Genomic DNA, 13,630 nt, shown 5'->3' with positions numbered 1-13,630 from the left:
GTGTGGCATGTTGCCTTTATTGCAAGAGGATTTGAGTATCTGGATAAAGATGTCTTACCGTTATTAAATATGGCCTTGGTCTTTCTGCCGACTGGATAGCACGCAACAAAAGCTTTTCACTCCACCTCGGTATACGTGACAATAAACTAAACTGAGACATTGTGTTTAATTTAACTTTCTATCCATAAAGTAAGCCCTTCACATGAAAGAGTACAGCAAAGATTCACCAGACAGGCTACTGGAATGTCATATCTGCCACATGAAGAGAGATTGGGAGGGTTCAGTCACCATTAACTAGAGTTTAGAAGACATTCAGACATTCGCAGAGTGCTTAATGACCCCAACACGACAGATGTAGGGAGCATAATTCCCTTGATTTAGGAATCTAGATTTAGGGGGTCACAGATTATAAACTAGATGCATGCAATTCGTTACTGAAATGCTGAAATCAATAGATTACAGCATTTTAGAAGCATGAATGTATATGGGAAAGGGCAGAAAAGTGGTGTAGAAATAGATGACCCATAATCTAGCTGAATGGCAGTGCTGGTGACATGGGCTGAGTGACTTACACCTACTCCAATCACATATGTCTCGATCCCCTGCAGATAGAATCAGCAGCTCTTTCATAGTCAAGCTACAAGCGAAAAGAAGCGTAAAGAGATTGCAGATGCTGGAATCTGCTCAGAAGGCTGGACAAACTCGCGTGGGTCTGGCAGCATCAGAGGATGTGAAAGGTGTAAGTCAAGGCCTGCAACAGGGCTGAGAGGGAACAGGAAGGATTGCCAGTGTGGAGCAATATGTAGGGGTGGGATGGAACCAGATGGGAAATGGTGGGACTATGTGAGGTGTGGATGGTGGGACAGTGGGCAGCCACAAATTGGAAGAAAAGCATCTCATATTCGGGTTGGACAGCTGAAAACCTCAATGGTATGAACATTGATTTTCTAACTTCAGACAACCCACATCCTCCAGTGTTCTCCTTCCACACACTCACCTGCCCACCTGGTTTTAGAGACAATAGACAATAGGTGCAGGAGGAGGCCATTCGGCCCTTCGAGCCAGCACCGCCATTCAATGTGATCATGGCTGATCATTCTCAATCAGTACCCCGTTCCTCCCCATAACCCCCTGACTCCGCTATCCTTAAGAGCTCTATCTAGCTCTCTCTTGAATGCATTCAGAGAATTGACCCCCACTGCCTTCTGAGGCAGAGAATTCCACAGATTCACAACTCTCTGACTGAAAAAGTTTTTCCTCATCTCAGTTCTAAATGGCCTACCCCTTATTCTTAAACTGTGGCCCCTTGTTCTGGACCCCCTCCCCCCAACATTGGGAACATGTTTCCTGCCTCTAACGTGTCCAACCCCTTAATAATCTTATACGTTTCGATAAGATCTCCTCTCATCCTTTTTCTCCCTTTTGTTGATCCCTCCCACCTCTTCATCCCCACCTGGTGCCATCTGCCCATCTGCCTCTGTCCCACCCACTCACATCCTGCTGTCTACTAGCTATCCTTCCTGTCCCTTGTCAATCCTGATGCAGGGTCTGGACCCAAAACATCGACTTACATCTTTTGACCAGCTGAGTTCTTCCAGCCTTCTGTTTTCTATTTGCACAAATGAAAAGGAGATGCGTGTTTCTTGAGTCTCGTTATTTTATACACGAAGGCAGCTCCCTGCTGATACGTTACTTTTGAGATAGGTAGGTTTTGGAGTTGGACAGACAGTTTCTTGAAGGGAAACCTTCAGGAAACGGTAGGAGAGATGAATCTGAATTTTCACCATTTGAAAGCTGATTGCGGTGGCTCTGGGTTAGATCCCAGCTTCTCGGACCGGCGGTCCCAGGACATCACGTTGGGCATTCAGCGAGCTGATGGTATTCCGAGCAGTGACGGGGACATTGCCTTCGGACAACAGTGTGTTTGGAGTAGGGGGGAAATGGCGATGGGAAGTTGGGTCACAGCGCGCCTGGCAGATCACACGAGTCCCAGAAAGTAGTCTTGTTATTTCGACATCTCCCATCCACCGTGGAAGTGCTGAGGAATAAATGCCACGATTCCCATCGCACACACATTCACAGACAAGCACCCAACGCTTCTCTCTCTGCCGGTGGCATTTCCACAGCTTGGCACTAACAACGTGCATGATCCCGGACAACACAGTGTAATGGTAGCTCTGCCCGCCAATGCCGACACTCTTGGCCTCCTGACTCTGGGTTGATTCATGGCTCAACTCAGTGGTTGATTCATGGCTCAACTAAGGACGAGCAGGTGGGGATATTTACCCGCCTTCATTACAAGTGCGGTGTGATAACGGAGAGTTACCAGTCTGAAGGTTCCCGAATCGAAACGTCACCTACAGATGTTTGCCTGGGATGCTGCCTGGCCCAGTGAGTTACTCCAGCACTTTAGAAGGATGAGAGGAGATCTTATCGAAACGTATAAGTTTATTAAGGGGTTGGACACGTTAGAGGCAGGAAACATGTTCCCAATGTTGGGGGAGTCCAGAACAAGAGGCCACAGTTTAAGAATAAGGGGTAGGCCATTTAGAACTGAGATGAGGAAAACCTTTTTCAGTCAGAGAGTTGAGAATCTGTGGAATTCTCTGCCTCAGAGGGCAGTGGAGGCCAATTCTCTGAGTGCATTCAAGAGAGAGCTGGATAGAGCTCTTAAGGATAGCGGAGTCAGGGGTATGGGGAGAAGGCAGGAACGGGGTACTGATTGAGAATGATCAGCCATGATCACATTGAATGGCGGTGCTGGCTCGAGGGGCCGAATGGCCTCCTCCTGCAGCTATTGTCTATTGTTTGTAACTTTTTTTTGTAAAGCAGCATCTGCAGTTCCATGTTTCTACAAAGAGTCACTGATTGATTCCCAGGGGGTGTGATGTTGTGGGATTGTTACAGGAGGGTGAGCAATGCCACTGGGGAGATGGGGGTCTGAAGAAGGGTCTCGACCCGAGACGTCACCCATAACCCATTCCTTGTCCCACTGAGTTACTTACTCCAGCTTTTTGTGGTTTGATATGACTCATTGCTGGTCCGGCCCTGGGATAACCCAGCCAATCACTCTACCCAGGTAATACAATGCCCCAACCCCCCTAGAGAAACCCCATCTCCCTGCTATTACCTAGACTCCCAAACGACTGACTGCTCTGCCCGGCTGCTCCTCTCTCGGCGGCAGTCGTTCATCCGTTGGTTATTCATGGTGAGTTGATTGGAAGCCGCTTGACTATCCAGTGGTGCAGTGGACACCAAAGTGGGAAGTCTCCCTGGCATTTTGTTTTTTTCACCATCTTCTCCCTGACCTCCGATATTTTCACGGTCATTGAACAGTTACAAGGAATTGGATCTTCAGGCTGAAAGACCTCAGCGGGCAAAGCGTGTTCTTGCATCTCCTGGCCGCTTTAGCTCCAGATTCCTGTTTCTACAGTCTCACACGCCTCCATTGGATCTTTGTACCTCCTCATCTCACTGGTGGATGGGAATGTTATTATTGGTCGACATCAAATCAGCTGTGAGTTCCTCGGGTCTTCGGCTCAGCTGACCTGTGATCTGTAGCAAATTTGATCCTTTCACAACAATATGGTATGTTTCAAACCCCATTCACCGGCTTCGGAATGTCAGGACATGGACGATATCATATCATATCATATCATATATATACAGCCGGAAACAGGCCTTTTTGGCCCTCCAAGTCCGTGCCGCCCAGTGATCCCCGCACATTAACACTATCCTACACCCACTAGGGACAATTTTTACATTTACCCAGCCAATTAACCTACATACCTGTACGTCTTTGGAGTGTGGGAGGAAACCGAAGATCTCGGAGAAAACCCACGCAGGTCACGGGGAGAACGTACAAACTCCTTACAGTGCAGCACCCGTAGTCAGGATCGAACCTGAGTCTCCGGCGCTGCATTCGCTGTAAAGCAGCAACTCTACCGCTGCGCTACCGTGCCGAGTTTTGTATTAACCAAAACCAAGAGCCCACCTTCTCGCCAGGAGAATACTAAATATCCTTCCGAAATGTCCTGTTAAATCATATGGGGAATTCTCCTATTAGTCCTTAATTGGTTGACAGACAGAATTGTATATACTGGAATTTAGAAGGATGAGAGGAGATCTTATCGAAACGTATAAGATTATTAAGGGATTGGACACGTTAGAGGCAGGAAACATGTTCCCAATGTTGGGGGGAGTCCAGAACAAGGGGCCACAGTTTAAGAGTAAGGGGTAGGCCATTTAGAACTGAGATGAGGAAAACCTTTTTCAGTCAGAGAGTTGTGAATCTGTGGAATTCTCTGCCTCAGAAGGCAGTGGAGGCCAATTCTCTGAATGCATTCAAGAGAGAGCTGGATAGAGCTCTTAAGGATAGCGGAGTCAGGGGGTATGGGGAGAAGGCAGGAACGGGGTACTGATTGAGAATGATCAGCCATGATCACATTGAATGGCGGTGCTGGCTCGAAGGGCCGAATGGCCTCCTCCTGCACCTATTGTCTATTGTCCTGGCCAATGTTTATCAATTGGGCAACATCGCTCATTGTAAACACATTGCTTGGCGTGTGAATCGCTCATCCCGTTGCCCACATTGCCGAAATCAGAAATAAAACCAGAATCTCAGCAGGTCAGGCAGCATCGATGGAGAGAGAAACACTCTACTTCACTCGCTGTTGGAGGGGTCGGGTGAGCAATGAGAGTATTTTATAATAATAAAAAAAGTGAGTTATTGTTAATCGGTGCATGTGCAGATACGATTTGCGAAATAAAAGTATAATTATCAATGATTATCTGGAATGTATTGGCGGGATCTGGCTTCGAGGTGGGCAACGCACAGAATCTATTGCATGTGAAACGGTTTAAGAGTTTGCGTTCAAGTGATAAGCGCCGCATAGCAGATTCTTTCTTTGCAGTTCGCTGCAATAATGCGGGGAAATAATGATTTGATGGACTCCGGAGTGCTCCGAATTTGTGAGCAGCTGTCAGTGGCCGAGCTCCAGAGATTCCGATGGCACCAGCCGTTCGTTTCCTGCACGGTGGCTGTAGACAACAGACTGGCTCCCACCCCCCGCCCTCCCCGCACCAACTCTTCCTCCAGCCTGACACCAAGCGGGCTCGCTGTCCTGGCTGGTATAAACACAAAGGGCTGCCGTTACCCGTCCTCCCTTTTCCTTCTCGCTGCCTCTTTCTTCCCCCAGGGCTCTGCGCCTGTTTTTGACAGCTGAATAGCCTGCTCGCCTATTGTACTCTGGCGCCCAGAGGAAGCTGCATTTTCGCAAGAGACGTCTGCGGATCCCGGGCTAAGGTAGTAGAGATCTTCAGGCATTCATTGCATACCTGCGCTGCGGAGTTAAGAGCGAGCGAGAGAGCTGGAGTGTTGGGGGGATGGAGGTGTGTGGTTTCAGTTGTTATACTGACCCACGCTGACGCAGGTTGATCACTGACCAGCACCAAGCCAATGTCTTTCTGTTTATTTTTTTTAAAAATGTCTCCCAAACAATTCACTGCCGGACAGAGTGAAATTGGACAGAAACTGAGGCACGGGGTTAGATGCTCTTGTGTGCTTTGGCCTCGAGTCCTTATCTCTTGAACGGGAGCACAGAGCGGATCTGCCGGGTATTTTGGTTCAACTTAGTTAAAATAACGAACAGACAGTCCCGGAGCTTTAAATGCAGATAATCCTGTTCACAGAGGAGTTCACTGTTCTGGCCGAGAGTTAAATATTTCGTTAACCAGTTTCCGTTCGGTTAACGGACTTACTCGACACATCTGAAGAAGGGTCTCGACCCGAAACGTCACCCATTCCTTCTCTCCAGAGATGCTGCCTGACCCGCTGAGTTACTCCAGCATTTTTGTGTCTACTCGACACATTAAATGGTCACACATTAGTCCTTCAACTGGTAACAGTGGTGAACACATCCATTAATCCTTGTGAGATTGTAGCGTCGGTTGTGACTCGAGTCAGCTAACATTGTTATTATGCAGTCTTTAATTTATTAAACCTTGTTAGGCGGGTGATATTGGCTGATGCTATACCAGTTAACACATTAAAGACAGTTATATTGGAGATTTGGTTGCTGATTAATGGCACAGTTTAATGAATGTTGGTTGGTGATTGCTGTAAATTCGTTATACAATTCTAGTTATATTGGCGAAACTGTTTGTGATACCAGTTAACTTGTTAAATGATACTGGTTAATGTTGAAGCTTTGGGTAGTAATGTTAGTTCACGCATTGCACAATAATACTCGTGTTCGAAGCTTTAGTGAGACTAGCATATTATACAGTGCTTGTAATGTTGCATGTTTGCATGGTAAAAGTAATTAACACTCCAATTTTGAGCTCTTGGTGATATTGCCTTTGGCCTTTTTGAAACAGATTTGAGGATTGCCATTGAAAATCATTTAAAATAATTAAAAAGGCATTTTCATCATTGAGCCCCTTGAGATAAATGTCTGCTTGTCTAGTTGGGCATTCCAGAGCCAGAGGCTCCATTTGAAGAAGAGCAGTCAGTTCCCCTGAATAGCATTCTCCTCAGCCACTGCCAGCTACAACAGAGCAGGCTGACCTCCCTCTCCATGCTCACACTGTGCCTCCAGCTGGTGTAATAGAGTCTTAGAGTCGTACAGCATGGAAACAGACCCTTTGGCTCAACTTGCCCATGTCGACCAACATGCCCCATCAACACTAGTCCCACCTGCCTGTGTTTGGCCTGTGTCCTTCTAAACCTATCCTACCCCATGTACCTGTCCAAATGTCCATGTAAAAATTGTGACAGTACCTGCCTCCACTACCTCCTCTGGCAGATCGTTTAATATACCCACCAGCCACTGTGTGAAAAATGTTGCCTCTCAGGTTCCTATTAAATTTTTCCTCTCTCACCTTAAACCTATGTCCTCTGGTTTTTGATTCCCCTAAACTGGTTAAAGACTGCAATTACCCTATGTATTCCCCTCTTGATCTTATACAACTCTACAGGATAACCCCTCATTCTCCTGCGCTCCAAGGCGCAAAGTCCTAGCCTGCTCAACTTCTCCCTATAGCTCAGGCCCGTGAGTTCTGGCAACATCCTCATAAATCTTCTCTGCACCCTTTCCAACTGAACGACATATTTCCTATAACAGGGTGACTAAAACTGAATGCAATACTCCAAACGTGGCCTCACCAATGTCTTGTACAACTGTAACCTGTACTCCTAGATCCCTCTACTCTACAGCACTCCCCAGAGCCCTGCCATTCACTGTGCAGGTCCTGCCATGGTTTGATTTCCCAAAATCCAACTTGCCTGCATTAAACTCCATTAACTACTCCTCAGCCCACCAGCCCAACCGATCAGGACCCTGCTGCAATTTTTGATAACCATCTTCCCTATCTATGATGCCACCCACTTTTGTGTTATCTGCATACTTGCTAATCACACCTTGTACATTTTGTGATGTACTAGGAATGCATTCCATTTTCTAGTGCTAGACATGATCATATAATAGGCCAGCATGGGTCTGCGTTCTGCCTTTCATAGTCTAAAAATTGATTTTGCGGGGTCGAAGGTATATTTGGAAAGGTTGTGTTGGAAGGAAAAGGATCTGCACATCATCCCACTCCTTCCAAGTGTTGCCATGGTCCACATAGACTATGCAATCTAAAATAAAAAGCCCTGTGGCAAAATATGATGCCAGGTATTTTAGCGTGCTTGGATGTTTGGGTGTCCCTTTCGAGCGAAAGAGGAAGATGGGCTATGAGACTGTACACCACTTATTCGTCTCATCTAGACGTCACTTTTGTTGATCCATGCGTTGGTATAGTGACATAAGCAATGTGTTTCATCAGAAGATGAACGGAGGCAGGCAGTACCTCTACAGGGAGGTGGGGGTCACAAAGACCATTGGGCTTGACTCCATTAATAGTGCAATATAATACACGTTTTGTTCAGGAGGGAGTGATACCAGCCAGCCATTATCTCCACCACCTCCGAACCTGTCCTGCAAAATACAACTTCCATTTAATATTGTGCGCAACATAAAATATTTTGCATAAATATGCAACTCACAAATTTACCAAAACATTATTGTTGATTTCTGTGATCTGTGGGCTTTTGATGTGTTTAGCAATTTCATATTTTTCACAACAAGTGAGGGCATTCAGCCCATCAAGTTCATGTCAGCTCCCAGAGCAACTCCGTAAATCCAGTGCTCCAATTATTCCCAGGTGACTTTTTCTCTCACATGCTCGTCAACTCTCCTGATTCCTCTGCCACCCGCCCAGACCAGGACTAATTTTACATTGATAGACGCAAAATGCTGGCGTATCTCAGCGGGTCAAGCATATGTAATTTTACATTGGCCAACTAGTCCACCGACCAGCACATCTTTGGGATGTGGGAGGAAATCAGAGCAACTGCAATCACAAGGAGAATGTGCAAACTTCACATGGACAACAACCAATAACAGGGTCTAATTACTGTGTTACCATGCCTCAGAATTAGGTTGTCCTTTCTGGAGCAGTGCTGAGCCCAATGACACCTCCAATCATTCAGCGTACATTAACACGCATTCTGAACACATACTGATTCTACAGTTCCTTATGGATCATTGCAATGGGCATGCATAATACAGCATGTTCAGCAGATATCTCTTCCACTGCCCTATTTGAGTATCATTAAATTCAAGCTTCGTTAGGCACAAATTCTGGAATAAGTTGCAGAAGCTTTGGAATTAGATCAATATTACACAGACCACGACAAGCTGCATCTTGGACGTTGTCAAACTCAGTCAAGCTGGGACATGGTTTATAGCAGTACAGAATCAATTGTGAAAGTCCGTTTATTGGGGGGTTTTGCTAACATTTAACTTGAAGACAAATAAAGGCAACAAAATGGGTATCAAAGTCATAGTGGGAGTGGAATTGGCTCAGTATTTATTTATTTTTCTTTTGGTACAATTCAGCTTGCTCGCCATGTCCCACAACCTTTACCTTTTTAACAACATTACACAGGTAAAACAGCTCAATTTATTCTTAATTGCTACATTAGATCACTGTTCTCATCTTATTGGAGATATTCACTATATACCACCTGCCTATTTTATCCGCTGCCTAAACAAACCTGTTTCTCTCCTTCCCTGATGAAGGTTCTCGAACCTGAAACATTAACTGTTTCTCATTCCACAGATGCTGCCTAACCTGCTGAGTTTTCCCAGCATTTCCTTTTTCATTTCAGTGAACACATTTGTGGATATTTTTGCCAACGCATGTTGCTGTATGTTGGTTGTGTTTATACTGTACCAAATCAAATTCAAAGCCCTATGACTTGTCCCTGCCTCCTGAGAGCTTAGTTGTAATGTTATTCAGAAGGCCAGTGAACTGGAATCTGCCTGGGATACCACATGCTGTGTCGCAGTGGAAAAAAACTGCAAAGAGAAATGTAGAATCTGTATCCTCAGAATGTCTGGTAATCTGCACAGACGGGATGGAAATGTCACTGCCAATCCACCAATACCCTGGAGAGAATGGCCAGATTGTTAGACCTAAAACACTGAATCCTGTATCATGACAGTCAATGATAATGTTATTCTTTCCAACGTAACATGGATGTTAATTGTGTCTTGCATTCCTTTGCATTCTTAATGTAAAGTAATTAGACTTTTCCAATACAAGGCAAGGCAAGTTTTTTTTATTTAGCACATTTCAGCAGCAAGGCAATTCAAAGTGCTTTACATAAAACATTAAAGAGCAATTAAAAGCAATTAAAGGCAGTCATTAAGGAGAATAGAAAATAAAAACAAGCTAAAATAGAATAAGACAGGTATAAAATACAAGAATAAAAGCTGCAATGCAGTGTAAGAAATAAATAATTATTTGATTTAATAAAAGGCAGCATCAAACAGAAAAGTCTTCAGCCTCGATTTAAAAGAACTGAGAGTTTCAACGGACCTGCAGTTTTCTGGGAGTTTGTTCTATATATGTGGTGCATAAAAACTAAACGCTGCTTCTCCATGTTTAGTTTTGAGTCTGGGGACAGAGTCTGGAATACAGTTTGAAGAGGAAGGAAATCAAGGCACCCTACCACTCCCAGGCAAGTTATACTTACTCCGAAGATAGACACAAAATGCTGGAGTAACTCAGATGCTTTAATGCAGTAAATCATCCCAATACTCTTCATTGGACGATTATCAAACATAATATGACACTGAGCCACACGAGGAGATATTAGGAGAGACGATCAAAAGTTTTGGCAAAAAAATTACGTTTAAAGAAGTGAGTTAAAGCAGGAAAAGTAATTCAGATGTAGGAAGAAAACTGTGGCTAAAGGGATCAGGGGGTATGGAGAGAAGGCAGGTACGGGATACTGAGTTGGATGGTCAGCCATGATCATATTGAATGGCGGTGCAGGCTCGAAGGGCCGAATGGCCTACTCCTGCACCTATTTTTTATGTTTCTATACAAAGCCACGTGCAAGTATTTAAATGCTTGTGTGTATGTCTGTTGAGTGTTGCTCTTCATGTAACAGTTAGTGTGGCGAATTTGCTCACTTGGGCTGGTATTTGATTTTTATCCATGACATCCAGGGTGGAAATGTGAAAGACAAGAGGGTATAGATTCAAGGTGAGAGGGGCAAAGTTTGAAAGAGACGTGCCGGGCAAGTCTTTTTTACACAAAAGGTAGTGGATGCCTGGAATGCGCTTCCAGGGGTGGAGGTGGAGGCAGATATACGTTAGTGGTGTTTAAGAGGCTTTCAGACAGCACACGGATATGCAGAGAATGGATCATGTGCAGGCAGATGAAAGTTTTATCTTGGCATTGTGTTTGGGCAGGGGGCTGAGAGGCTGTACTGTTTGTTCTATGTTCGATGATTAACACGGCAGAGGTTGGCAGAGTTGGATAGATGTATTTCTTAGGTATGTATAACATGATCTCCTGCCTCCCATCACTCTATCCCGACACACCTGCCAATGCTCTCATGCTCTACTTTCATCAATCAGAAAACAAAGACTGCACTTACTGTTAGCATTATTCTCCACAGTGAGCGAAACAGATATTTGCCTGCTTCTATTAATCTCATTGCCAATAAAAGAAAGTGTTGTTTTTCAACATGGTTCTGCTTTACTCCAGGGGTTTGCTCACAACATTGTGTTGGAGATTCATCTGTCATCTCTGATAATTCTAGGATAATCCTGGAAGGTAGCAAAACAAAAACGAACTACCGGAGAAACTCACCCTTCAGAAGTATCTTGACACAAAATATCTGTCCATTTCCCACCACAATAACCGCCTGACCTGCTGAGTTTCTCCAGTATTTTGCTTTTAGCTCAAGATTCCAGCACAAGTAATTGCTTGTGTCTCCTGTAAATTGGCCTTTGATTTGAAGGATAGTCTTCAGTAACCCAAAATGGAATGAACATGCGGCAGACTGCTGGCTTGAGAAGTGACAATAGTTAATTACATAGCTGGTCTTCAATGCTAAAAATATGAGTATTCTAAAATTAATTTGAAGAATAACGTGTTTGTAACCAAACTACTCTCGGTGGCAAATGCTGAGTTATAAAGATATATTCTGAATTACTTCTTTAGTTTGTTTCCTTGCACCGTTTTTTTGGGATGACATTAGCTTTTGCTGATGTTAGCTGACCTGTAAGTGCATGGTCCCTGCTTTTCACTGCCTCACCCAGATTTCCATGCATGAACCTAGGCAGTGAACTCTTGCAATGCTGCCCAGCCTCAGAAGTTGCCACAAGAAACCTAATCCAACCTTTCACCTCTCAGCCACATGACCAGACTTTCTGGAAAGGCTCTTTTTTGCTTGGTTGGTTTACATTTCTTCTTATGCTTGAATGTAATGGAACACCCATTTTTGACAGAGCTGAGATTGGGAGAGATTTGCAACCTCTAAGTTTTTATTGAGGTTGGTCACTGAACAAAATCCTTCACCAGTCTGAAGAAGTGTCTCGACACGAAACGTCCTTCATTCCTTTTCTCAATAGATGCTGCCTGTTCCGCTTAGTTGCTCCAGCATTTTGTGCCTAACTTTGGTGTAAACCAGCATTTGCAGTTCCTTCCTACACAAAATCTTTCACTTATTTGTTCCCAAATATTGCCATTAATTCTTTACACGTGAGCCGGCGCTGAGAAGACTGAAACTTAGTGCATTCCTTGACAAATCTCTCTCTGTTTTTTAGGATTTCTGACTACCATTCTAAAATTCACGGAGTGCCTGGAGAATATCAAGATGCTCTCCAACAGCATTATTTTTGTGCATGTTATTTCATCTTTCGTGATGGAATCAAAAACTGCAGCAGAGGGAGTTACGGAACATGAGGTACCTCAGGCCACCAGTCCATCATTTCAATCAGATTTGATTGGTCTCATCCGGTTAAGCACCACGAGTCATCAGGGATTTGGACTGAAACTACCTCTGGCTTCATCTGCATTGCCTCCAGCAACGGAAAGTAACATCAAACCTTTGCTGCACTCTCAGATGTCAACACTGCCTGCACAAAGGCAGGCTAGTACAAGTCCACTGTTGACGTCTTGGATGCCACCAGTTGAAAGGGAAACTAGTGCAGAGCCATTGTCGATACCATACATCAACTTAAAGTCTGACAATATCTCTGCAAATGCTGAATCATTCAACCAAGATGATATTGGCTCTCCCAGAAGTGCTGTACAGCTGGAAGCTGCCACGTTTTCAAACAAAAAACATATAGATGTCCCAGTTGTCACAGAAGGTCTTAGAGGAGCCATTCCTACTCGTCATCCAGAAGTGGTGAACAAATTCAGTAATCCCACTGACATTTCCATTCGTAACCTGTCCACAATTGGATTGCATCTGGCTGGATCCTCGCCTCTGTCACCTTCATCCCTGATGTATCCAGCGACGCTGGGAACCACGCGTGAGTCCCCACAGGGAAGATCAATGATGCCAATCTATACATTTCCTGGTTCTCGGAAAGGAACAGCCACAGAAAGACCAATCATCACCACTCAAAGTGCTGAGGTGCTGACCACAATGCAGCCAACAATTCAAATAGCTTCTGATCTTTGGGACAACAACCAATCTGTACTTTTCTCAGTGACTGAACTAACACATGAGATCTTGAATCCATCCTCAAAAGGTATTACCCATCAGACGGTCACATCAGCCAATGACAAATCCAACCATGGGTTGTCAACAGTAAAAGCAACATCCTTGGGCATCACCCAGCTCAACGAAGAGGTGGAGTTGGATTCTACTGCGGCTCCAAGTGAGAGATTGGGAAGAAGCACGCCAACCAGCAAAGCACACGATGCCAGCTCTCCTGACAAAGGGAGATTGGATTATTTATTCATAACTTTGCTTTCTTCTACTCCAACCAACCAACCTCACCAAATGAAGGTCAATGAACAGCCAGAAAGGGCAACAGGCAAGTAACATTCCCAGTTTAATAACTAACTATTAATGACTAATAAAAATCTAATGGCAGAAAATCTCACCTGAACACTATTGTGACACTTAACCAAATAACAATTTGAATTATTTCCGAATAGCCATTTGGTTTTACTGCAAGACTGTGTGGGAAAGAACTGCAGATGGTGGTTTAAATCAAAGGTAGAAACAGAATGCTGGAGTAACTCAGCGGGACAGGCAGCATCTCTGGAG

General features: G+C 44.6%; 1 protein-coding gene across 1 annotated transcript; it reads left to right on the top strand.

Annotated features, from left to right (window-relative positions):
- The first annotated feature begins 5,068 nt into the window (after window positions 1-5,068).
- On the top strand, window positions 5,069-13,402 carry LOC144604758 (uncharacterized). Its single transcript, XM_078419389.1, has 2 exons — window positions 5,069-5,305; window positions 12,171-13,402. The coding sequence occupies exon 2, from the start codon at window positions 12,221-12,223 to the stop codon at window positions 13,400-13,402; it is 1,182 nt and encodes a 393-aa protein (XP_078275515.1). The 5' UTR covers window positions 5,069-5,305; window positions 12,171-12,220.
- Window positions 13,403-13,630: the final 228 nt, after the last annotated feature.

This window comes from Rhinoraja longicauda, chromosome 23, assembly GCF_053455715.1.
Source record: "Rhinoraja longicauda isolate Sanriku21f chromosome 23, sRhiLon1.1, whole genome shotgun sequence".
NCBI lineage: Eukaryota > Metazoa > Chordata > Chondrichthyes > Rajiformes > Arhynchobatidae > Rhinoraja > Rhinoraja longicauda.
The sequence above is the reverse complement of the archived record's forward strand: the minus strand, read 5'-3'. Positions and strand labels throughout refer to the sequence as shown.